At 41.5% G+C, this 27,298-nt stretch overlaps 2 protein-coding genes across 2 annotated transcripts in view; both read right to left on the reverse strand.

The window, feature by feature from the left end:
* The window catches only part of DOK3 (docking protein 3), a 10,663-nt gene extending 3,952 nt beyond the window's left edge, over positions 1 to 6,711 (reverse strand). The window contains exons 1-3 of the mRNA XM_070738831.1: positions 6,655 to 6,711; positions 3,091 to 3,381; positions 1,676 to 1,766 (exon numbers count right to left, since the gene is read on the reverse strand). Of these exons, the coding sequence (XP_070594932.1) occupies positions 1,676 to 1,766; positions 3,091 to 3,381; positions 6,655 to 6,711 (439 nt within the window). The remainder of the gene's footprint in view (positions 1 to 1,675; positions 1,767 to 3,090; positions 3,382 to 6,654) is intronic.
* The window catches only part of DDX41 (DEAD-box helicase 41), a 31,096-nt gene continuing 10,149 nt past the window's right edge, over positions 6,352 to 27,298 (reverse strand). The window contains exons 7-17 of the mRNA XM_070738830.1: positions 18,542 to 18,614; positions 16,193 to 16,346; positions 15,816 to 15,952; positions 14,128 to 14,290; positions 12,919 to 13,050; positions 12,050 to 12,121; positions 11,735 to 11,831; positions 10,815 to 10,964; positions 8,690 to 8,761; positions 8,269 to 8,379; positions 6,352 to 7,682 (exon numbers count right to left, since the gene is read on the reverse strand). Coding sequence (XP_070594931.1) covers positions 7,546 to 7,682; positions 8,269 to 8,379; positions 8,690 to 8,761; positions 10,815 to 10,964; positions 11,735 to 11,831; positions 12,050 to 12,121; positions 12,919 to 13,050; positions 14,128 to 14,290; positions 15,816 to 15,952; positions 16,193 to 16,346; positions 18,542 to 18,614 — 1,298 coding nt within the window. The 3' untranslated portion in view covers positions 6,352 to 7,545. The remainder of the gene's footprint in view (positions 7,683 to 8,268; positions 8,380 to 8,689; positions 8,762 to 10,814; positions 10,965 to 11,734; positions 11,832 to 12,049; positions 12,122 to 12,918; positions 13,051 to 14,127; positions 14,291 to 15,815; positions 15,953 to 16,192; positions 16,347 to 18,541; positions 18,615 to 27,298) is intronic.

Genomic DNA, 27,298 nt, shown 5'->3' on the forward strand with positions numbered 1-27,298 from the left:
CTTACTTACTTACTTACTTACTTACTTACTTACTTACTTACTTACTTACTTAAAAAGACTTACTAGCCACCTACCATAACATTAGGCACCTCATAGAATAACATTGAAAGCTGTTGAAAAATAAACAGGACATCCTTGAAGAACAAAGGAAAGCCATCAGCTCTAGAGACCAGGAAAAGTCTAACTGATAAAAATACTGAACTTGAAGACTTAGTTTTAAACTTCGAATAAAATGTTGGATTAACTTTTAAAAGTAGAATTTGAGAAGCTATCTCCTGGAAGGAAGATATTGTGGATGCTTACATTACTATTTTGTTCCACAATGATGGTTGCTGTTTGAGAATCTTTGTCAGCCGACACAATGGGGAATAGATGTGGACCAACAAAGCCAAGTACTAGAATGTGTATCACAATGGTGAGCAACCTTTGTGTAAAGACGGCCTGTACTTGGCATGGAGAGATTGCCCTCCTGTTAACTTGGATTGGACCAGGACAAAAACAATTTGGTTACAATAACGTAAGTAAAATTAAACATAGGTTAAATTAAATTAAACCAATAATGTGATTGTAGTTTTGGGTGAAAAACTGGGATCCATAACCACAGCTTTGAGGCCATAGACCCGAGATGGTGAACCTGGCCACAGGTGGCACGTGGAGCCGTATTTGCCAGCATGGGAGCCATTGCTGTAAATCAGCTCTAGCCATATACACCCCACCCCTCCCAGGAGTCACCATGGCCTGTTTTGAGGTAATTAAAGGGCTCATGTGCAGGCTCTGGGAGGCTATTTCCAGCCTCCAGAGGGCCTCTGGAGGCTGGGGAGGCCAAAAAAGCAGGACTTCCGGTCCAACTGGAACAGGAAACAGGACATTTCTGGCCTTTGGAGGGTTTCCGGGGGGGGGGGGGGAGGCCATTTTTGCCCACCTCAGAGTCCTAAGAAGCCTTGGGAAGGCAAAAAACAGGATTTCCGGTCCCACCAAAAGTTGGGGAACAGGCTCCAGAAGGCCTCCAAGGGGCTTTGGGGAGGCTGTTTTCACTCTCCCCAGGCTCCTATCAAGCCTCTGGAGCCTGAGGAGGGTGAAAAATCCAGTGCCATCATGTACCAAAAGCGGGGGAGTGCAGGAGGTTTGTATGTGCATGCGCAAGGATGCCTTGGGTGCGGGCATGCCCACGTACGGACTCTCCACACTCCCCCCACCCACTTTTGGCACATGACGGCAAGAAGGTTAGCCATCACTGCCATAGACTGAGCTTCCATTGCTGTAGAGCAGGGGCAGGCAAAGTTGGCTCTTCTATGACATGTGGACTTCAGTTCCCAGAATTCCTGCGCTAGCATGATTGGCTCAGGAATTCTGGGAGTTGAAGTCCACATGTCATAGAAGAGCCACCTTTGCCTACCCCTGCTCTAGAGCAAGGGAGTCAAACATGCGTCGTCATGGCGGCATCACCTGACATTTCCCCTTCACTAAACTGGACGTGGGTGTGGCTAGAGCGTGACGCACCCAGCCTGTGGACCAGGAGTTTGGCAACCCTGCTCTAGAGCAACCTTGTCAGTTATAGCAAGTTGTCAAACGTGGCTTTCTCCAGAGGGATTTTCTTTTGTCGGCCCAAATGAGTGTTAATTACTTTAATGCCCTGGCTGGCTATAGGTCCCAACTCTTAAGTCAGTATACGTACCTTCCTTCCAGGATGAGTAGATGGAATTCTCCTCCATTAGGGGCTGAGGGCTTGAGGTGCTTCCAACTGAACTGGACTGGGAAGGTCTTCTCTGGATGCATCCGAGGAAAAGTGGAAAAAATGAGAGGGATCCTCAGACAATGAGCGTATAAAAGCAAAATTGCAGCATTTGAATGGCCCTTCTTTATCACAACTTTACCACACCTTTTGTGTCGCCATATCCAGCAACCCTTGTGCAACTTATTATTTGATATGTTTACAGCCCATTTGCCTCCAAAATTTCAAGACCCTCTATCTCAGTGATGGTGAAGCTTTTTTTTCTTGGGTGCTGAAAGCACATGCACACATGCTATGGCACATGCTTCACTGCCCACACCAGTGATGGGCTACTATGGGTACCGTCGGTACACAGTACCGGTAGCAAAATTTGGAGCTCCACTCCAGAGCACCCAATTTATAATAATAATAATAATTTATTAGATTTGTATGGCGCCCCTCTCCGAAGATTCAATTTGCACTGAAAATGTTGAAAGAAAATGCAGAAGCCACGGCCACCGTATGGTAGTAAAAAAATTTTGGTAGCCCATCAACTGGTCCACACCCATAATTCAATACTGTCCTGCCTCCCATGCATGTCCACATGATCCCCTCCACCCAAATTCTCAACTTCAGGTGGGCCCGGTAGCTCCATTTTTTACCCTCCCTAGGCTCTAGAGTCTTCCCTAATGACTGGGTAAGGCGAAAACGCCCTCTCCCACCCCCCAGAGGCCGAAAAAATCATCCCAGAGCCTCCACGTGAACCAAAAATCGGCTGGCTGGCGCACACGCGCATGCTGGAGCTGAACTAGGACAAGGGCTCATGTGCTGGCAGATATGGCTCCATAGGTTCACCATCACTGCTCTATCTGTTGTTTCCCCCCACCAATAAAATAAGCTGCCTGAGATCATTGAGATCAGTACTGATTTGAAACTGGTCTCCATGGTCTTAATGCAATACCCTGACTACTTTGCTACACTGGATCTCAAACTTTATCAGTCCAGTATGCAATTCATTTATGGCTTGTAAGAGCCATGGGGGCACAGTGGTTAAAATGCAGCACTGCAGGCTAAATTCTGCCAGCTGCCAGCAGTTTGATTCTCACCAGCTCAAGGTTGACTCAGCCTTCCATTTTTCCAAGGTGGGTGAAATGAGAACCCAGATTGTTGAGGGTAAATCCAATAAATAAATAAATAAATACGCTGACTCTTAAGAGTAAACCACTTAGAGAGGGCTGTAAAGCACCGTGAAGCGATATACAAGTCTAAGTGCTATTGCTATTGTATGGCTAACCTTTGGGCATGAGAAATCATCCTATAATTCAGTTCGAGCAGATGCAAGTGAATGCTATTTAGTTACACACGGAATTGATCAATACCTGAAAAGCGAGTTGGCAGATGAATTCAATCCATTCGTTCGGTTGATCTGCCGCGAACGTCCAGTTGCGTTCCAGCATGCACAAGCAGAACGGCACAGTGTCCTTGGGGGAGCTCTGATCTTCAGCTCTTTCCACAGAGACACAGTCCGAGAGGCGAATCACTTTACGTTCCCCTTTTCTCAGGGTTGCTTTTCCTGCTGCAACACTATCACGCGCTTCAAAGTACTCAAGGCGGGCAACGCCAAAGGGACTGTCAGCAAAAATTTGGACCCATACTTTCCGCCAAGTCTTCTGTGAATGGAGGCAAAGGGATGGGGGAATGAAGCAACTCAGGAAACAATCCAATGGCAGTCAAAATATTTGCACACACAAGGAAGGAATAAGAGAGTAAGTTTGGAGTAGCTGCACAGAAACAGAGGGAAAATATGATTCTGCTGCTACTGAGCTACTCACAGAAGTAGGAGCCAATGTATAGAAGCAAAGCACTTTCATTACTCCATAGTTGCTCTTGTTACATTTATAATAAGCATAGAAGGTATTTTGTATAATATCAGTATCAGGCCTACTAAAAAAATAGAATAGAATAGAATAGAATAGAATAGGATTTTTATTACCAAGTTTGATTGGACACACCAATTGTCTTGGTGCACTTGGTATATAGGGTAATAACATCAAGTCAGTCACAACTTTTTACTTTTACATTATAGTTTGAACTAGCCGTTTCTAAAACAACAAAATCTAACCAGTAAAATCCAAAATCAAAGTTTCAGTTTTTTTCTACTTCAAGCACGAAGTCCAGAAAACAGTTTCCAAGTGGAAACCGCAAGTGTTTGTGGATTTTTTTTCCTCCCTTGATTAAAGCAGTTGATAGAAATGCAAATTTCTAATCCTTTTGGGATTAAAAAAAAAGCCTGCAGACTTGATAGTGAGTAATGGTTTCAGGGCCCTCAGCTATTGTTTCTTGGACCAGCTCATCCTCAACCAGTGCTGTCCCTTCCCCTTTGCCACTGCATTTCATGGTCTGAGATCAGCGATTGAGCAAGTGAAATATGGTAATTTCCATTACGCAAGTCAGATATGTAATTTCTTCGAAAAAAGGCCAAAGGGAGGTGTGTGCACTGTTTTTCCTTAAATGGATTGTCTTTAAAATATAAAATAGCCCAGATTCAATAGTCAGCTTTTCCAGACAGAATTAAAATTGTCATATGCAAGATCAAAAAAAGTAACGTATACTGAACAATAATGGTATTTATTGTTATGTAACTTTTATATAACGGAATGATAAACCAGGAGAGTCAGTGTCCAACGCGTTTAAATGTTTGTTAAATGTTTGTGTAAATAAACTTTTTTTTAAAAAAAGAATTAAAATGTCTAAATCTTATAAAATTGCTGCCTATCAGCGTCAATAATTCTCAGCCAATCTAAATATGTTCTGAGCTATTTTTTATACCCACCCACCTAATTTTTGATGCAGAAGCTTAGAATCAGAGGATCTGATTCTAAGAGAAGTATAGACAAAATGTCCGGAAATGATGGAAATACTGTTGAGAAGATGGGAAGCACCAGTTTTAGGAAGGCTTGTATAAATATTTGGAAGATGAGATTTATGTTTGTATTCACCCACACCAATTAGTGTAAAATTCCTCAATGAGTAGCCGTTATCAAAGGGATACACTGAACCAATCATTGTTAAACTGTGTGTTGCTTAACTATGGTTTATTCTAGAAAGAATAGTTAGCTTGGTTCACACCATGCCAAACCAAAGCATCAACTCATATTTGTTTCAGCATACTGTATAAGTCGCTTACTTCTGCGGAACATGATATGAGAAGAGTATCTCAGTTGGCTATGAAATTTAGCCGATTTTGAGTTAAGCCACAAAGTTAGAAACCAGGAGATTATGAATTCTAGTCCCACTTTAGGCATGAAAACCAACTGGGTGACTTTGGACCAGTCACTTTTTCTCAGCCACAACTCACCTCACAGTGCTGTTGTGGAGAAAATAGGAGGAAGAAAGAGTATTAAATATGTACCACGTTTCCCCAAAAATAAGACCCTGCCTTATATATTTTTTGAACCCTGAAACAAGCACTTGGCCTTATTTTCAGGAAAGTTTTATTATTTTTAGGACGTGGAGCAAGATGGAGCTCCTCTTGCCATCTTACCTGATTTCCAGCTATGTCTCCCTAACCTTAACCAGAGGAAATGGAATTTTTTGGGGGGTGGGGGGATTATTTCGGGGGGAGGGCTATTTTCTGGGAAGGTCTTGTTTTCAAGGAAACACGGTATTGTTATAAAAATAATTTTAAAAAAATTAAAAAACCATAACTCTAAGTAACCAAATATAAAATCTCAGTGTTATTTTAAAAGCAAGTTAAGAGTTTGGTATGAAACATATTTTTTCCACTAGCACTAAGGGAATAATACTGAGGCCTGGAAGCCCAAGCCATTAAAATGTAATAGCCTATTATAATTAATTTAATTTAATTAATTTAGGCTAATTTAAATTAATTTCAATAAAACAAGAAACTTCAACTGAGCATATAATTTTGCTTGCCAAGCAGCCATTTCCCAAACTTCAAAGTACAATCAGAAATTAACAAAGAGGGTTGAAATCTACCGTAATTCCCTAATGTGTCAATTGACACCAGTAACCAAAATTGCCAGTTAGAAAATCTTCAGTTGGTCTCACCCTTCGAGTTGGATTTTGGCTTCATTGGGAAACACCAGTCTTGGTGAGGTAACATCACTGAGACCATGGAAATACTTTCAAGAAATGCTAGACTATTAAAAGTCAAGTTATGACTCCTTTTCAATCTGGGGGATGCCACCTGACATCGGTCAACCCTGACCTACAAGGTAAATGACTGAAAATGAGAGAATCACTGCATAGTTTTGATTTTATACTGGTGATTTCCCCACCTCACAATGCCAAATTTAACTTTTGGGAAGACTTTGATTGTATTTGCATTAATTGGCAGCTGCAACACCAGAGCTGAGAAGAGATAGGAAAGTGAAGAGGGTGGGGAATAAGGTGAATCTCCCTCCATCCCAGCCTCTATTATGGGTGTCTCAAATTTAAAAATGTCTGAGCTTTCCCAAGTCTCACCTACTTGGGAGACTCAGTACAAAGACCCTGGCCTTGGGTTCCTCCATTCAAAAGCATATACTACAAAGTAATCTTGTCCATCTTCCATTAAGAATAATTGTTTCAGGCCAATTTTCCACATTTTGCCAACATACACATTTATGTTACACTCCTTAATGTATACAGCATTTAATTTTATTTGTCATTTGATTTAATCATATCCAGAAACAACAGAATATGTACACTCACAATTCAATATAACAATATAACAAGAGAATGGAAAAATACCGGATAATCACAGCTATTGCAGGCTTTGCCTTGTACGACCAAGGCTAACATCTTAAGCCCTAGCCGTTTAGGAAAGTATAGAGAAAATTTCCCTTGACTTTGACAAGACAAACCACAAATCCCTTCACCTCTACCATCAAGATTCTGTAGAATCATCCTTCCCATTACAAGTGAGATACCACATTTACCTTCCCAAATTTCGGGTGCTGAATATACAGGAACCCATCTTTCAAAGGGTGCTCCATAGGAGTCAGATCCAAGCTAACAACCCAGTAAAGTGTGCGACAGAGACTGTCAAGATGATGAGCTCTTGTGGCTGCCCAAGGGATGAGTCAGTCAGTATGATAGTGCAGGCAACTTCCTCTGCCTGCTAACTTCCTCTTTGGGGCCTGCAAGCACGCAGAAACTTATAACAGGCAAAAAGTCCCAAGAGAGAGACAGACAGTCCCAGGAGACATTTAACTCAAAGACTTTTAGCAGGCAAGAACAGCTCTTCTGCAGCTGCAGGAGCTGTCATCCAAAACGGAGCTGTTAGAGAAAGCAACGTGGCCAGAAATAAGATGGGTGAAGTCAAAGCAAGGGGTAAATAATATTATACAAACTGATTGTATAAGCGACCAAAAACTCCTAGTAGAATGTGAACGACATACCAAGTCTCTGGCTCCTCATAATGGTGAACTGCGGAGGAACGAGGCAATGTTTGCCCAGCACACGTGACAATCTCTGATGCAACATATTATTGCAACAATGGCCTTACTACCCTCAAGAAAAAAATACACTGAATAACTTTAAAAACAAACAGGTGTTAAAAAAGAATTGAGCAGGCCTTTCAAGAATGTACAACCCCGGACACCAAGGGGATGTGATGGGACAATCAAGCCTAGCATTTCACCTGGAGGTAGGGTCAATATTATCAACAGAAGCATTTTTCCAAATGGAAAAAGTCCTCCTCTGCTAGCTTGTTTCCTACTTCTATTGGTGATAGTCGTTCCAGAAATGGCATTGGAATTATTTCAGAAAAGATGCCTTTCCAGGCAACAAAACAAAAACCCTACGCCTAGCCAAAAGGTAGAATCAGTCTAGAAGTCCATGGAGCTGTGTGCCAGATAGTCTTTGCGTCCAATGTTGCTGACTTGCTTGGTCTGCATGGCTTCCAGCTTGGGGCAGTCTGTGATACGATGACCCAGTCCTCCACAGAAAGCACAGCCTCTTTCTCCTGGAAATGAAAATACTGTATCAGTTGCTGGTTTTAAATTGTTCTGAACTATTTTTAGGGGGGGTTGTATTATGTTTTCTGTGTATTTGGTTGTAAGCCGCCCAGAGTCCTTTGGGAGTTGGGTGGCATATAAGCCCAAATATGTAAGTAAGTAAGTAAGTAAGTAAGTAAGTAAGTAAGTAAGTAAGTAAGTAAGTAAGTAAGTAAGTAAGTAAGTAAACAAACGAACAAACTAATTCAGATCACTGAAAGGTGATTACCACGTGGGAGGAGTAGAAAGACTGCCTAAGCAGCTCTCAGTCACAAGACATGCCTATCTTATTATAGCTGTAATATGACTTAAAAACCTCCCACACTGTGAAAAATGCACCTGGTAGCATCTAATTTGCATAGCAGTTATTTCTTGCTTTCCTTCATGAGCTACTGAGCAGATAAATCTTTCCATTTCCTTGAATAATGGATTACCATGATTCCAACAAGCTTTTACCTAACACAGCCCTACTAAAGGTTAAACTCCCTCATGTATGAAACTATTCTAGTCTCCCAGGCCTTCTCTCATTCTATTCTTTACGAACCAACAACTTACCTCCAATATCCAACATGGATTCATCTCCACAATGCAACACTTGAAGCACGGGAGGTACCTTCTGCTTGGCCTCCAGCAGCAGCGCCTTCAAATCCATGAGTACCGATTCATCTAGGGACCAAGGGACAAGCCATGTAGACAAAGGTCAGGTTCTCAATTGCATTTCAATTACGGTAGACAAGGGGCAGTACCTATACAAGTAGCTGTCTCTATGAGATATCGCTTGCGATACACCCAGGCCACTCACTGACCATATCCCAATTCCCCAGAATATCTTTTGTTGTTAATGATTCATTAGGAAGCATGACTGGATGAGCCCAGCTGACAAAAATATAATTAGTTCATTCATCCTTCACCCTCTTAGTTCCTCTGGCTCCACTCATCACAGCCCAACTTTTATATCAGTTTCTCTGTTTCTTACCGCAGGCTTTGTTGATGAACGTGGTGGCAATGCCTGTATTCCCTGAACGGCCTGTACGCCCGATCCGATGAACTGGAGGGGGGGGGGAGGGAAAGTCAGATATAAATACCATTTTGAGCCCAAAGAAATATGACTTGATTGTGCTTCCTCACCAAAGCAAAATACAGTAGCTGTGGGAAATTATTTTTAAAAACACCAGACCAAAACCAGACCATTCAGTTTCCCCATCAGGTTAATTTAACCCTATCCAGTGAAAAAAAAAATCTTAGAAAGCCTTAACTCCTCATGAATAATGTGTGACGTGATGCACTTTACATGTGTATACATATAGTTACTTTTTCTTTTCTTTTTATGACTCTGTAATCTCTTTTATAGCAGTGGTGTCGTGGCAACTGAATGCAGCAGAGCGTTTACATATAAATACAGTTACATACAGTATACCCACCAAAAGCCACATTCCAAATAAAATCAGGGCCAGATTGGCCTTATAAATTAAGCCCTGGTTTCATTACTTCTAGGCAAAATAAGATACTTTCTCTCACATACATTCAAATTCCCCTTTCTCTTCCAAGAGAAGCAGAAATAAAAAAATAGGAACAAGCAAGAATACTAGAAAGGAAAAAGGGGGAACAAAACCGGATCTCTTATACAAAAGAATGTGTATTATGAAACCTGGAGGAGTGGGGCTTCAGTCATGAGTGACTTCTGGCTTGATTACTGTAACATACTCCCTGACCCTGAAGATCACCCAGAAGCTGATTCAAAAAGCAGTGGCATTATACAGTAACGGGCATGGCCACATAATATGTCAGCTATGTGCACACCACTGGTTGCAGGTTTACTCCTCGGTGTGATTTAAAATAATGGTTATCCATAAAGCCCTACATGGTGTAAATCCCGGTTACTTGAAAAAAACCCACCTGTAACCCATAATATATTAGAACACCAGGTGTTTTGCAGCAGCACCTGCCTCTGGAACAGTTTCCCCTGAGATCCAGATGACCCCCAAACTGGTATTGTTTAGAAGAGCCGTGAAAACCTGGCTCTTCACTCACACTTTTAGCAAGGGACAGTTAGACCCCTCACTTCATCACACTGGCCATTGTTTAACCTTTATTTTTATCATTTAATGAATTGATGGTCATTTCTGTTGTTTGATTGACATAAGCTGCCAGAGGCATTGAGAGTCAGGAAGCATGCGAGTAATAAATTATGATTATTCCAGCTACACAATCCACACTACAGGTAGTCTTCAATTTACGACCATAATGGAGCCCAAAGTTTCTGCTGTTAAGTGAGGTATTCGTTGAGCAGATTTTGCCCCATTTTATGACTTTTCTTGCCACAGTTGTTAAGTGAATCACTGTAGTTGATACATTGGTAACCTGGTTGTTAAGTGATTTTGGCTTCCCCTTTGGCTTTGCTTGTCATGTCGCAAAAGGGGATCACATGAACTTGGGGCATAGCAACGGTCATAAATATGAACCCGTTGCCAAGCCTCTGAATTTTGATCTGAATTTTGTAAAGATCGTAACTGTGAAAAACAGGCATAAGTGACTTTTTTCCAGTGCCGTTATAATTTTGAACTGTTGTAAGTCATAGGTCTATCTGTATCTGCAAAATAAGGCAGCTGATGCCCCTTGTTGCCTTTGCCTATGAGAAGCTGTTAGGTGTCACCAAAGGAAATCAAATTCATGATCAACAGGGAAGAGCTTTGTTTCTTCCCAATCTTTGGGCATCCCCAACAGCTGATTTCTGTTGCTGTCTGCATCCGCCCCAGCCGTTCATTTGTTAGACCCCGCCCAGTAATAAAGCTAAAAGACACAGTAATAGGTGAGCTAGGCAAAAACTTGGTGAAAGGAAAAGCTGGGAGGTGTCTCATATCCTATTTTAGCTGCATCCATTTTAGAACACATATACTGTATATATATCTATATATAACTTCTGCAGCAGATTCTGCAAGCCAAATTCTGCTGATTGTTTTTTCACTCAATTTTTTAAAAACATTGTTTTTGTCACAGTGGATAAATTCTGCATAGTGGATAAATTCTGCATATGTTTAGTGATTCAAACACATGAGCCCGGTAACCAACCTCCCTCCCCAAGGAGCCCCTCTCTTTCATACCATAGTTTTCTATTTCCTCGGGCATGTCATAATTGATGACGTGCTGGATGGCTGGGAAATCCAAGCCTTTGGAGGCAACATCTGTTGCAACAAGAACATCCTTTTTCCCATCCCGGAAAGCCTCAATAGCCTTTGTCCGCTCCTCTTGGTCTGTAAGATGAAGTAATGCATTAAGTAGAGCAGAAGGATTTCCCCTCCTCCCTAATCCAGAAGCTGCCATTCTCCGTAAGCATGTTTCTCACTCTTGGAACAAGAGAGCCTTTATCTTCATGGACACTTTTATGAAAGGACAAGAGTAAACTGCTTCACTGGCCAAAGCTGGTATAATAATTTGTTTTGACATTCGTGTGATATCACAAGTAATACTGAGAACTCCCTGAAGGATCTGATAAAGCTTCAGAAGCTCCTGCTTGAATCTTCTTTTCTAGATCTTTTTCTAACGTTTACTATGCTTCATACCATGTGACTGCAATTCTGTGATATAAAAGAGCAGCAATAGACCCTTTACAGCCTCCTCTAAGCTGTTTTACAGAGTTGGCATATTGCCCCCAACAATCTGGGTTCTCGTTTTACCCAACCTGGAAGGATGAAGTCTCCGGAGAGGGGCGGCATACAAATACAACAAATCCAATAAATAAATAAAATAAATGAAAGGCTGAGTCAACCTTGAGCCTAGTGGGAGTCAAACTGCCAAATTGCAGGTAGCCGGCAGTCAGCAGAAATAGCCTGTAATACAGTATTCTAACCACTGCACCACCACTACTCTTTTCAAGATACATTTGAAAAAATATCTATTCTAACTATAGTGAAGTCAGACAAACGTTCATATATCCAGTTTCTGTTATTTCAGATTACTGCATTTCATGTCTGGGATCAAAGGAGTACAGTACTTTTATTCAAAACCAAAAGGTTTTACAGACCTTTACCACCGTGTATGGCCACAGCTTCTACACCTTTCAATAGTAAATATTCATGAATTGCATCTACGTCTGCTTTCTTTTCAGCAAAAATAAGAACCTGCCAAAGAAACCCAAAAAATAAGTGATGATTATATTACAGTTCCTTAATCAAAGGGAGATCCTACTGCAGAAATAAGATAGAATGCAATGACAGAAGAGCCAAAAAATCAGATTGTTCTCATGCAGTACTGCTTCCTTTTCTATGACAAGCGGAAAAAATTAGGATAACTTTGGGAGTGATAACATCACATCAGATCAGGATAGTTCTGAACTTACAGGTGGTGGAGTCTTCTGTAGACATTCAAGTAGATATACCATTTTAGCTTCCTCTTTCACATATTCTACTTCCTAGATAAAACAGGAAAGACAAAGTGAAAGATACTACAGAGAAGTCAGCACGAGGTGGCTCATTAGGGCTCAACAAATTAGTACCTTGAAGTATTGAGTGTAAATAATATTATTTTACACACACACACACACTGCTTCCCTGAAAATAAGATCCTGTCTTATTTTTTTTGAACCATAAAATAAGTGCTTGGCCTTATTGCCATGCACTCAAAAGCCCACTCAGACAAACAATAAATACAAACTCAAGGTAAACCGCTCCAAACTCGATTGCAGAAAATACAACTTCAGCAACAGAGTGGTCAACACCTGGAATGCTATACTGTACCAGACTCCGTTGTTACATCCTCAAACCTCCACAGCTTCAACCTTAAACTGTCCACCATGGACCTCACCCCATTTCTATGAGGTCCATCGAGGGGGGGGGGTGCATAAGCACACCAGCATGCCTACTGTCCCTGTCCTACTGTTCCCATTTATTTGTAATCATTTCCTACGTTCATGCCTATGCTTATATTTATATCTGTTTCTTTTAATTGATTGATAGACAGACAGACAGACAGACAGAAAAAACCAAGATTGAGACTATGTATGAATAAAGGCTAAATAGGATATAATGAATTATATAATGAATTAATTACATAAGACTAAATTAACATAACATTTTGAGATTTCTCCTATCCAACACCCACTATCTAAAGAACTCACAAGCAGCTCACTTTAATTTGGACTCCCTATGCAGCACAGCTTGAGTTACAAACCGAGCCAGGCTAATGAAGAGCTCTAAACTAATGACATACCTGTATGACATCCAAACTGGCAGCTCCTGCACGTCCCACGTTGATTGTGATAGGCTTTACAAGGGCGCTTTTTGCAAAATTCTGAATCTTCTTAGGCATGGTAGCGCTGAAGAGAAGGGTCTGTCGCTGTCCCTAAAAGAAAAAGAGAACCACAGATGGCGAATAAGCAGTGATGGACAATTTGCTCTGCTGATGCCACACTAAAAATTCTGCTTCCAGATCTGGCCACAAGATATATTTTACAGTATTTGAAAGTCTGAATAAATGCAGACCAACATTTGTACTAGGCAAGCAATTTAGAATACTGAGAATCTCATCTTTCTTTTCTGTAAAGTAAGTTAGAAAAGACAGAAAATCATGCTTCAAAAAACTCACATGATCCGACCTGTGGGGTGGTTAGATCAGGCTGGCAGGCCAGCCTGGAAATAGCAAACGACTGGTGCCTCAGCTAGCAAAAATGGGGTGCGGGGGGAGCGATGTGGTCCCCCACACCCTGTTTTGGCAGGCAATGTGTGGCAGGAGGCATCTGTCCAGTCTACTTCCTTCCCGTCTCCTTCTGCCCTCCCCCCCGCCCCTCGGCTGGCCCACGGAGGACAACTACAATGCTAATCCCTCCCTCCATGAAATCCAGTTTGACATGCCTGCACTAGAGGAAAGAGAAAACAAGAGGTGGCAATATTTCTAATAGCCAGGAAAAAAAGGGCTTAGTGGTCCACCTAGTTATTTGGCTGTTTGATGAATTATCTGAAGAGGCAGCATGAAAATTAAATTTCATCCTATGTTCTCATGAAAGCTGGCTCTTTCTGATAACTGAAAAAGAAGAATTTGTAAGATAAGTAGCGGTTCACAACATATTATTCAAACATCTGTGCTTCTACCTTTTCAGTGCCTGGTTTCTAAAAAGAGCACATACACCAGATTGCCAATCTGCCTCGCAATCTTTCCAATTAGTCTAATGTTCTGTCAGGTTTATGTAAGTTATAAGACCAACAAATGGAGACATCCAACACACAAATAAGATCCTAACAGGTACAGATTAAATCTCGACTACTAGCCTAAAGCTTTTGTCTAGACCAGAAAACCCCCACAGTTGTCATCAGTCACACATCTGGTACCAGAAAATGCGTAAAGCTGAGAGAAAAATAATCATTTAAGAGATCAAGGGTTGTCTTGGATCAGGTTTGGAGCAAAATCTGCCCTCCCTAATACCTTGAAATAGGAAAAGATGGTGCGGATATCTCCTTCAAACCCCATATCAATCATCCTGTCAGCTTCATCCAAAGCCAGGTAGCGGCAGACATCCAGACCGACCATCTTTTTCTGTAATAAATCCATCAGACGGCCTGGGGTTGCCACCATCATGTGTACACCACTGTGAGACAGAAGAGTTAGAATATTGGAGAGCACCCTGTCCTGGCAACAGTAACAGCAGCATAGCATAAAAATGTCATTATTTCCCTATGAAGTTTTTGCATCTCACCAGGGAAACCATATTTCATAAATGTGGTACCTACCCAGACTTTGATTACTGGTCTGTGGGGACTCTAGGGCCTTTCCTATTTTTGCCACCAACCAACAGATTCATCAAAAGACATGACGAAACCATCCTAATTTCACAACACAAGGACAGACTCAACCATGGTTTCAGCTGAGGAACTTTGAGCTTCTTATCTTGTGGGACAATGTCGTCTGGCGGGACCCAGGGGAAGAGCCTTCTCTGTGGTGGCTCCGACCCTCTGGAACCAGTTCCCCCCTGAGATTAAGATTGCCCCCACCCTCCTTGCCTTTCGTAAACTCCTTAAAACCCACCTCTGCCGTCAAGCATGGGGGAATTGAAACATCTCTCCCTTGCCCATGTTGTTTTGGTGTTTGATTGATGGTGTGCTTGTTTTTTATATATATTGGGGTTGCTTTTATGAATTTTTTAACCTAAAACTGTAATTAGATTGGTAATTATTAGATTTGTCACTATGTACTGTTTTTGCCATTGTTGTGAGCCGCCCCGAGTCTGCGGAGAGGGGCGGCATATAAATCCAATAAATCTAATCTAATCTAATCTAATCTAATCTGGATGGATGGATATGATCAAAGCAAGGTTGGGAGATGGAGGCCTCGGGTTCTTGCGAATGGCTGCTACAGAGATGTGGGAAAGCTTTGTGCAAATCATTTTTTAAGAAGAGGTTGGACAATCTTTTGTCTAAGATGGCATAGGGTCTCCTGCATGAGCAGGGGGTTGGACTAGAAGACCTCCAAGGTCCCTTTCAGCTCTGTTATTCTGCTATATTTTGTTGTATTCTGTTATATTATGGGAACAATACCCACTGGAGCAGGGTCATTAAACAATGAAGCTTTCTTTCCTTCCTAGTGACATTATTCAAGATCCCTGCCAATAAGAGTGGAATAACTGGTAATTCTGTGCCACGTATGCCGCACGGTTCTTCTTTTCTTTTTTAACTTATCCGGGTGAAGCACAGCAAGCCGCTGCAAGGGCAGGGTGATACAAGGGCATGGGCACCCACACGCATCACATCACCCACTATCTATTTTTCAATGTAGAGATAGCTGTGGGTTCCTCCCTTGAACAATGAAAATAAGGGGAGAGATTAATGTGGCTTTGGCTCTGGACTCCTAGCAAGCCAGGAATCAGATTAGTTTATATATGTCTGTAGCCAATATCGGTGAGACAGAGATCCAGATCTTTTCAAAAGAGGAATTTCTGCAGATGAAACAGGCCAATCCTATTGACAATAAAACCACACTCTTTTATACTGTGTGGGAAGAGGGTGGGGGGAGAGCACATTTAGACCAAGAAGCTGAATGCTGCTTTCCTTCCTTAACACCCACACAAGAAAAATGTAGCCGCTCTGCTTTAAATGTTCTTCAAATGTCGCCCTTACTGCTTGATCGTCTCCATTTGTTCTTTCACAGACATGCCACCGATGCAGAGAGCACAGCGCAAGGCAGGCATCCCGTCCTCGTGCAGCAGGCGGCAATAGTACTCCAGGATGCCATGGGTCTGTCGAGCCAGCTCCCTCTGTGGAAACAAACACCTGGTCAGCTGGAGACCGCTGTCGGTAAGCCACTTTATTCTCCAATGCACTGCTGCAGAGAGTCCAACATGGGTTATACTCTAGCCTGATTGGCTAGGGACTGAGTTAATTATAATAATTATAGTTAGCTCCACCCCATCGGTGCCCCACCAGCTCAGTCTTAAAAACTCCTTTCTCTTGCCCAAGCCACTCCCCATGCCAAAGGTGCAAGCTGGGTGACTTACGGAGGGGCAGATGATGAGCCCATAGGGCCCTTCCCGTTTGGAGAACGGCAGCCTCTTTTCCTGCTCCAGGCAAAACATGATAACCGGGAGGGTGAACACAAGGGTCTTGCCAGAGCCAGTGAAGGCAATGCCAATCATGTCTCTACCGGAAAGTCTGTGGAGGAAAACAAAGGACTGCAGTTGGGCAAACAGGGGCTGCAGAAGCTACTTTTGGGGCTGCAGAAGCTACTTTTGGGTGAACTAGCCAGGCAGCAGGGGCGCTGAACTGCCACTGCATGGCAGACTATGAGAATACAGGTAATCCTCAATTTACAACCACAACTGAGCCCGACATTTCCATTGCTAAGCGAATTGGTTGTTAAGTGAGTTTTGCCCCATTTTGTGACCTTTGTTGCCACAGCGGTTAAGTGGGTCTCTGTAATTATTAAGTAACATGCTTGTTAAGTGAATCTTTGCTTGTCAGGTGGTCACAAAAGATGTTCACCTGATCTCGAGACACTGCAGCCATCATAAAAGGAATACAGTGGCCAAGCATTTGAATTTTGAACATGTGACTATGGGGGTGCTGAATTGGTTGTGTTTTCAGCACTGTGGTAACTTTAAACAGTCCCTAAATGAACTGTTGTACGTTGAAGACTACCTGTATGTTGAAAAGTTGAGATCAGGTAGACTTTTAGCCTCCAGATGGCTTTCTGTCAACTCTAAAGTCTGCCCTTGTCTCTTTTTTTTATTATACAAATTTTATTATAAACTTGCTTTAAGCTGATGGAAGGTATGAAATCGAACAGTTTTTAGAAGAATTGAGGTTTCCAATAGCATGTGTGTTAAGCTTATTTAGTTTACAAAATAAAAAGGGCAGACCACCTACTTTGGTCCTAGTCTCTTTCTCTATTTTGTCCACATTCTGCATTCTTTTATCCTTAATAAACAATTCCAAATTAATGTACAAATGACTCTTTTGCAGATCATCAACTCAGGGATTCTGGTGGAAATGATTCAGTATGTAATGGCGTTGGTGGTATCACTGATAACTTGCAACAGCGATAATTTTGGCTGGTATACAAACTGTACCTTATCTAGAGAAAATTAAGCTAGCCTTAGGTTTAAATTGCCCTTGTTTCTTACAGACTATTTTAATATGTTCTACATAGAGCACCATTTAAAGGTCATTCAGAAAGTTCAGCTGATACAGAGTGTACCTTTTCAAATGTTGGGAAAGGGAGGAGGCAGCTGATGTAGAACCTACCGTATTTTTTGGAGTATAAGACACAACTTAGTTTTGGGGAAGGAAAATGGGGGGGGGGATCTATCTACCAGGTATTCATCTGGCTAGCATCCTTAATCTGTTCAGTTTATTTTATCCCCTGGTTAGAGCTGAAAAATCCTTTTTCAGAGGGAGCAGGGATGAAAACAAGCCTGCAAAGACTTAGGGCAGGAAAAAAAACTCCTTCTTTGAAAGCGGTAGGCAGCCTGGAAGATTGTTAGTATTAGGACCGGGAAAAAAGCTTTGAAAAAGCTACTTTCAGAGTATAAGACACACCCAAATTTTCAGCCTCTTTTATGGAGGAAAAAGGTGTATCTTATACTCCCCAAAATACGGTATATACTGCAAGAATTATATTGCTTATTAATTTGGAGATCTGGTTAAAGATGTTGATAATGACCTTTGAAGAGTTAAATTTCAGATTTGGTTAAATATATGCATCTGAAGACATTAAATTATAGCAGGCAAAACTGCTTTTCAAAATGAAATTCTGTATTATTTTAACTGCTATTGATTTAATTCTTTGCTTTAAACTGCAGCAGTTTATCTATAACAGTTTGATGCAGTTTGATAAAATCTGGTATTAGGGCTTAGAGATGCTTGCAATGATAAATTTATTTCAATGATTTATATGGCCACCCATTCTGTGAGAACAACTCTGGATGGCTAACAACAATAAACATAAAACAAAACCGAAGAAAAACCAGATGCCTGATTCATCGTTTGGATTCATTCCTCTGTGAAATCTCTGGACTCCAATCTTATTATCCCAAAGCCAGCAATTTATCACTTTTGAGAAAATGAAGAGGGCCAAGCCCTGCCAGATTTTAAGGGGGGAGCATTGCAGCAAATCATCTTGCAGCATCAAATATCCCATATTTATTGTTGCTAAAAACAGTTCTCAACCAGTGACTCAACTTTGCCAATACTGTATCTGATAAAATGAACTCTGTCACCTAAGTTCAGTTTCTTTATGGGTTTACCATGGCAATGAGGTATAGAGAGCATAACTAGTGATATAATTTTGCACAGTGCTTAGCAGTGACTTATCAGAAGCAGGCCGCCAGTACTCTTGCAATACTCACATAGTAGGAATACCCTGTATCTGGATAGGGGTTGGTTGCTGGATCCCCTTCTTTTTCAAGCCTCGCAGAATTGCTGGAGGGAGAATTCATTGAAAAGATTAGTAAGGTAAGCTAAGTAGATCAGAAAACAAAGAGTTGCATGTTTCCAGAAGAAGGATATTGAAGCAAGATGGGGTACCGAGTCTACGGAGAGGGGCGGCATACAAATAAAATAAAATAAAATAAAATCCATAAATAAGTACTGTTCATGCTGAGATTTAATAATGAGACATCATCATATAATTCCCATTTATCTGGTTGAATATGAATATAGTATACATTAGCTATTTCTAAAACTTCCATGAAAACAATGACAGCAAACAAACCCCACCCAAAAAATCCCTTCCTCATTCACAATAATTTTAAAAGTGATACAACATATATAAGAAAAATCATAAGGCCTTTTGTCCTAATTGCCTCAAACAACCCTGTTTCTATGAAAAAACAAGAGCCCTGTTCCTATAGAAGGAGAAGATCTGTTCCTCTATAAATATGGAAGTATATCACAGGTCCATGTGCAAATGACCTTTAGAAAGAATGAACAGGAGATGTAGAAATTATGTGGTGACTATAAAGGTATGAATATCAATGATGGATAAACTCTGGAAATTTCCAAGTAGTTGAGGGAGATATACCCAAAAAAGGAGATGGACAATGGACAGTGGAAGTGTTGAATCATTAAGGAACCACCCCAATATGGGAGTAAATTAGGGTGTGGAATATGGGAGAATACGGGAGTGAAAAATGTATAAAAATGCTATATTCTGTACAGATTAGTTGCCTTAAAAACACATGGACTTTTTCTATGGTTTCTCTGGTCCAATATGCATATTGATCTGTTCTTTTGATTTTGTTCAAAATAAATTTTTCGCCTCATTTTGTTATTCCTGGTCTCCTGGGGTTTTTTCTTACAACGTATGAATTTATTACTGAATTACATATAGCCTGGATTTGGCAAAATCGATCAAAGCATAAATTGAACTTATTGTGAAGTGCCATTTTGGCCACCTGATGGATCTTACAGAAGAAGGTTAACTCCACTGTTTCCAGGTAGAAGGCAGGACTACAATGCCTCTATTCTACGGAGGTAAGCCATTTCACAGTTGCTGATTGATTTCAATTACAAGAGCCACCAGTTCCACAATTAATTAAATTAATGTTTAATTACAATCATGAAAGCAAGATTTAAAAAAGATATCACAAACTGCATGTCCAATGGCAAAGGCCTTTTTCGGTAAATTATAATAATTTACAAAATCTTTATGCCTAGACATTATTCCTCAGAACAAAACTGAAGGATTGATCTGCTTAAAGGGAGAAAAACTAGGTATTAACTGTTCTTCTGAAATCTTTGAAGGAAGAAACAGATCAGTTCTGTGTAGCAATTTAAATGTTTCGTTTTCTAAGCTTAGTCAAACAGCATTCTCAAATAGCCAAGTTCTAGAGGTGATTGGTTCAATCTAATTCAGTAAGGCAGATGAATAAAAAACAGATAACTAGGTAGGTATAGAACAGGGGTGTCAAACATGAGCCAGCGGGCCATATGCTCATCCCAGCTCTGCAAAGGCAAAAACAATCCCAATATGCCAGGACAGGATCCAGGATGTGATCAGGTTTGAGAGGGTTGTTTGAGGCAATTAGGACAAAAGGCCTTATGATTTTTCTTATATATGTTGTGTCACTTTTTAAATTATTGTGAATGAGGAAAGGATTTTTTGGGTGGGGTTTGTTTGCTGTCATTGTTTTCATTGAAGTTTTAGAAATAGCTAATATATACTATATTCATATTCAACCGGATAAATGGGAATTATATGATGATGTCTCATTATTAAATCTCAGCATGAACAGTGTGGAGTCTTAAAGGTGACAATCGGCACTTTGATTTATTTATACTAAAAATCCAATTGGCAGATAATGCAGTTCCGAAAACACTAGGATTACCTAAGCATAGTGGGAAATGCATGTCATTGCCCTGATGATTGCATTTTGCACCAGCTGTAGTTCCAAAGGCTTTTCAAGAGCAACCTCCTGTAGAGTGCATTATAGGGCAATAATTCAAGAGGAAGTGACTACGATGTGAGTGATTCTGAGTAGGACTCCCTAGACCAGAAATAGCTGCAATTGGCATGTAAGATAGAACTATCCTGAAGCCCTCCTGGCCATCAGCACTGATTCTTTGAGCAAAAGCTATAGCTGGGTCCGTGATGGTGAACCAATGGCACACATAGAGAATGTGACTTTTGAGGGATGCATCTAACTTACAATATTATGAGGTGTAATTCCGGTTTGTGTCAAATCCGGAATTACAACAGACTCTGCCAATTTGATGCCCACATAAATAAAATTAATTTGTTTTGGAAGATGGACTTTGCCTACTTCTTTTTTAAATGGGTTTCATCACTTGGAAACCTGACATTGGTCCTTCTAGGGTTCTCCTAGAGGACATTCCTCTTGATAAATTGTTGATGCTAACCACAACCAAGAGGAGGTGACCACAGATAGTCCTCAACTTACAACAGTTTATTTAGGATCGTTTGAAGTTACAACCTCACTGAAAAAAGTGACTTATGACCGTTCTTCACAATTATAACTCCGAGCATCTCCAAGATCATGTGATTTAAATTCTGACACTGGGCAATTGTCGCATATTTATGATGTTTGCAGTATCCTGGGCTCATGTGATCACCTTTTGGTGACTATCTGACAAAGAAAGTCAATGGGGGAAGCCAGATTCACTTAACAACCATGTTACTAACTTAACTATTGCAGTGTTTCACTTAACAACTGTGGCAAGAAAAGGTTGTACAAATGGGAAAAAACAACCGTCTCATTAAGCAACAGAAATTTTGGTTGTAAGTTGTGGACTACCTGTACTGCAATTGTAACCTACAGAATTAAACTTGTATTTAAAACAATGTGTTTCTGAAACACAGAGAAACCATTCTGGTGAGTAGGTCTTGCATGTGATCACATCCAAGGAACTGAGTTCTGAGTCATAATCACAATCCCTTATATCCTTGCAAAGGCCACAAGAAAGTGCTTCCTGAATATTAGTATTACCCAAATTGCAGCAAGGGTTCATCATGTTCTTGAAAGATAAATATAATTTCCACTGGTTATTGTGAACACTCCCCCCCCCCCCATTCAATACAACAGCAATCTAGATTGCTAGAGAATTTTTCCCAAGTCACCATAAACTCGCATTAGTTTAGACCAGTACTTCTCAAACAATGGGGTGCGCCCCCCCCCCGGGGGGACATGGACCAATGCCAAGAGGGGTGCGTGACCCCGGAAAATGTGCTTTTTTTACCAGTACCTCCATCGCATTTCTCAGCGTTGTGTCTAGGCCAGCCTGTTCTAAAAGAAAACATCTAGCGAGTTCAATCAAACTTCTCGAACTCAGAAGACATTTTCTTTTAGAATGGGCTGCTCTGGACACAAAGCCGAGGAACACGACGGAGGTATCAGTACAAGTGTCAGGTAGGATGCGCATCTCATGGTGGGGCGCAATTTTGGGGGGGGCAGGCCACGAGACGCGTGTCAGCGATGAGTTAAGGGGGGGAGTGAAACGTTTACTTCTTCCTAGGGTGGATGTAACAAAAAATATTTGAGAAGCACTGGTTTAGACCAACATAAGATGGTCTAAAACAGAATTCCTCTTTGCCCTGTGAGAGGACACTCTGAATAGTAAATCATCCTAATAAGTATATATATGAATCTCTTGGTCCTCACATATATGATTAGGGCCATGATTAACTTTTCAGATATTACAGGGACTGAAGCAGGGTCAAGTGGAAGGGATCTGAATTGAAGCAATCCCGAGAAATATGTGGTGATTCACTCTAATGGAGATGTGAAGATATGCATTAGACAGGTTTATGGCAGCCAGGAAACCTTTTGTCAAATGTCTTCAATTTGAACATAGAGTATTCAATCAATCTGTTCAATGGATTCAGATTTTAAAAGTCCTCTAAATTTATCTTTGTTGGGATCATTAATAATACCAAGAACCAAGGCCAGTCCAGTAAATCGCTCATGATGATGCACCTGCTGAATTATTTGAATGCTCAGCAGATGAGCCTACTTGAGCAGATGTATTGGCAGTTCTGTGCTAGCAAAAACTTCAGAAGAAAAGGATTTAGGGGTAGTGATTTCTGACAGTCTCAAAATGGGTGAACGGTGCAGTCAGGCAGTAGGGAAAGCAAGTAGGATGCTTGGCTGCATAGCTAGAGGTATAACAAGCAGGAAGAGGGAGATTATGATCCCGCTATATAGGGCTCTGGTGAGACCACATTTGGAATACTGTGTTCAGTTCTGGAGACCTCACCTACAAAAAGATATTGACAACATTGAACAGGTCCAAAGATGGGCTACAAGAATGGTGGAAGGTCTTAAGCATAAAACGTATCAGGAAAGACTTAATGAACTCAATCTGTATAATCTGGAGGACAGAAGGAAAAGGGGGGGCGTGATAGAAACATTTAAATATGTTAAAGGGTTAAATAAGGTCCAGGAGGGAAGTGTTTGTAATAGGAAAGTGAACACAAGAACAAGGCGCACAATCTGAAGTTAGTTGGGGGAAAGAAAGATCAAAAGCAACATGAGAAAATATTATTTTACTGAAAGAGTAGTGGATCCTTGGAACAAACTTCCAGCAGAGGTGGTGGATAAATCCACAGTAACTGAATTTAAACATGTCTGGGATAAACATATATCCATCCTAAGATAAAATACAAGAAATAGTATAAGGGCAGACTAGATGGACCATGAGGTCTTTTTCTGCCGTCAGACTTCTATGTTTCTATGTTTCTATAAGCCAGACAGACCAATGCCCTTTAATGTACCCTTCCGAGGTGGGTAAAATGAGGACCTGGATTGTGGGGGCAATATGCTGGCTCTGTTAAAAAATGCTATTGCTAACATATTGTAAACTGCCCTAAGTCTAAGGAGAAGAGCGGCATAAATAAATAAATAAGTAAGTAAGTAAGTAAGTAAGTAAGTAAGTAAGTAAGTAAGTAAGTAAGTAAGTAAGTAAGTGAGTGAGTGTAATTCTGACTTCCTGGATGTTGGTGATTGTAGAAATCTAATTATTGACTTTGATCTGAATTCTAGAGCATATCACCAATTGATCCAAGTCAACTTTTCTCTGCTCCCAGTGGTCCAGAAATGCCGTAGGTATTTGCCCCTTTGTCTATATGCTGTTCTCTGCCATCAGTTTTATGTTCTTTTTGGTTAGGGCTAGAATCCTTTGACATCATTAAAATGTCTGCCTTGTAGATCCTGTTGAGCCCAGCCACTGCTTTCTTAATCACTTCAAAAATGGGGGTGGGGGGGAGGGACAACAACGACTGGCAGTGTTTCTCTGATGGCATCTGTTTTTTTCCCTATTTACTTGAAAGTAGATACTTTATATTTTTAATCTCCAGCAGCACGGTATCACAGTGAACTCACCAAATAACTTCTTGCCCTTGAAGGGCTTTAACGTCACATTTGCCCTCAACTGGCAGTCAACTTGCCGATGCCTGAGCTACAACCTTGATGAGCAGTCACCCCTGGTGACTAATGTAAATCCTCAAATTACGATGACAACGGGAACCAGAAATTCCTCTGCTGAGGTCATAAAGCATGTCACATGACTACCTGCATAGCAATCTTGGTACCCCAGGATAACCGCAGGACGATCCTGATTTTTAAGTGGGAAGTGATGGGAGTACCAGGAGTGCATGAATGCTCAAGTGCCACGGAATTCCTAACATTTGAAGATAGATTTCTAAATTATATACGAGATTAATTACCAGACCTCTTTAAACAATAGAGGTATTTATCAATACTCTAACCCCCAAAGAACCTACAATGTCGTTTGGCGGGACCCAGGGGAAGAGCCTTCTCTGTGGCGGCCCCGACCCTTTGGAATCAACTCCCCTCAGATATCAGAGTTGCCCCCACCCTCCTAGCCTTTCGTAAGCTCCTTAAAACCCACCTCTGTCGTCAGGCATGGGGGAATTGACATGTTCCTTCCCCCTAGGCTTATAAAATTTATGTATGGTATGCTAGTGTGTATGATTGGTTTTAACTTGTGGTGTTTTAAAATTAATTTAAATATTGGATTTGTTTACATTGTATGGCGATTGCTGTGAGCCGCCCCGAGTCTGCGGAGAGGGGCGGCATACAAATCTGATTAATAAATAAAATAAATAATAAATACTTTAAGGACTCTTTTCAACACTCCGTCTGTCCTATATACTGTAGGTTGTGCGAGAATTTGATCCACTCTTCTCTGGAGTAAAGACAAAGAAATGAGAGCTGCCACATGTTTACGCATTGATGGTGTAATGGTTCGTGTTGCATTCTCTCATGTGGAAATAAATATGATATATAAGATGGGAAGAAAATGCCTTCTGATTGAATAAACAGCTTAGTTCAAATATGTTGACTGCTTGGGAAAGTTTTATAGATTTATTTGGGTCAATATAAAGAACATTTTGCAAACTAGAAAACTGTATCTTGATTATTATTATCGTTATCATTATCATTATTAATTAGATTTGTATGCCACCCCTCTCCGAAGACTCAAGGCGGCTCACAGAATAGATACAAACATAAGCATGTAGCACAAATCTAATAATTTAAAATATAACTAAAAACCCTATGTAATACAAAATTGAACGGGTCCAAAGACGGGCTACAAGAATGGTGGAAGGTCTTAAGCATAAAACGTATCAGGAAAGACTTAATGAACTCAATCTGTATAGTCTGGAGGAAAGAAGGAAAAGGGGGGACATGATCGAAACATTTAAATATGTTTAAGGGTTAAATAAGATTCAGGAGGGAAGTGTTTTTAATAGGAAAGTGAACACAAGAACAAGGGGACACAATCTGAAGTTAGTTGGGGGAAAGATCAAAAGCAACGTGAGAAAATATTATTTCACTGAAAGAGTAGTAGATCCTTGGAACAAACTTCCAGCAGATGTGGTTGGTAAATCCACAGTGACTGAATTTAAACATGCCTGGGATAAACATATATCCATCCTAAGATAAAACACAGGAAATAGTATAAGGGCAGACTAGATGGACCATGAGGTCTTTTTCTGTCGTCAGTCTTCTATGTTTCTATGTTTCTAATACGTAATCATACAGTCCAATCACATCGTACCTTACATTTATTGGTCAGAAAGGCAAGGTCTAATTTCCCCAAGCCTGGCGACATAGATGGGTCTTAAGGCTCTTGCGGAAGGCGAGGAGGATGGGGGCAGTATGAATCTCTGAGGGGAGCTGATTCCAGAGGGCCAGCGCCCCCAAAGAGAAGGCTCTTCCCCTAGGCCCCCGCCAAGTGACATTGTCTAGTTGACGGGACCTGGAGAAGGCCGACTCTGTGGGACCTAACTGGCCGCAGGGATTCGTGCGGCAGAAGGCGGTCCCATAGGTAATCTGGTCCGATGCCATGTAGGGCTTTGTAGGTCATCACCAACACTTTGAATTGTGTCCGGAAACCAATCAGCAACCAGTGCAGTCCGCGGAGTGATGAAGAGACATGGGAATATCTGGGTAGACCCCTGATCGCTCACGTGGCTGCATTCTGCACAATTTGAAGTTTCCAAACACTCTTCAAAGGTAGCCCCATATAGAGAGCATTGCAGTAATCGAACTTTGAGGTGATAAGGTGACCATGAACAAGGACTCCTTATCCAAATAGGGCTGCAACTGGTGCACCAGTCAAACCTGGGCAAATGCCCCCCCTTGCTACAGCCGATAGATGATGTTCTAAAGTCAGCTGTGGAACGAGGAGGACACGCAAGTTGTGGACTCTCACTGAGGGGGTCAGTGATTCCCCCAACCCCCAGGGTAATGGACAGACAGATGGAATTGTCCTTGGGAGGCAAAACCCACAGTCACTCCGTCTTGTCAGGGTTGAGTTTGAGCCTGTTGGCACCCATCCAGACCCTAACAGCCTCCAGGCACCGGCACATCAGGGACATAAGTCTTAACATGAGCTCTTAAAAGTGTTCGATCAGACTCAGATTTACTTTTCCTCCAATGCTTCTCCCGATGTCTCTTCTGGCAGTTCAACACCCGAAATTCCTCGATAAACCAAGGAGCTCTCCAGGGTCTAATGCCACAGAGAGGTCGCAACAGCGCAATCCGGTCAAGAGCCTCCGCCGCAGCCGTATTCCAGGCCACCGCGAGGGACTCTGACGAACTGTCTACGAGTGAATCTGGTAAAACCCCAAGCGCCCTCTGAAAGCCCTCTGGATCCATCGGGTGTCTGGGGCGGAACCACCTAATCAGTTTCGCCTCCCTGCGGGGGAGGATTGGAACCTTCAAATCAAGCTGTAGCAGAAAATGGTCTGACCATGACAAGGGCAAGATTTTAAGCCCCTTAATCCCAGACCATAACTCAGCTGCTCCGAGAGAAATACCAGGTTGGGAGTGTGCCCCCTTTTGTAAGTCAGACCCTGAATTCAGGGCCGCCATCAGGAATTTTGGGGCCCCATACAGCCTAAGTGTCTGGGCCCCCCGCCATTTTAAAACTACTGCCCCCAAATCCCGTGCCATACCCACCATGGCCACACACCCTGGGCAAGCCCTCCCCCGACCCTCTGAGGTCAAACACAGCCCTGATGTGGCACTCAATGAAATTGAGTTTGACACCCCTGGCCTAGAGGCTAAATCCTATGAACAAGGGCTAAGAGAATGAGTATGTTTAGCTCAACAAATAGA

Source organism: Erythrolamprus reginae, chromosome 2 (assembly GCF_031021105.1).
Source record: "Erythrolamprus reginae isolate rEryReg1 chromosome 2, rEryReg1.hap1, whole genome shotgun sequence".
NCBI classification, from domain to species: domain Eukaryota; kingdom Metazoa; phylum Chordata; class Lepidosauria; order Squamata; family Dipsadidae; genus Erythrolamprus; species Erythrolamprus reginae.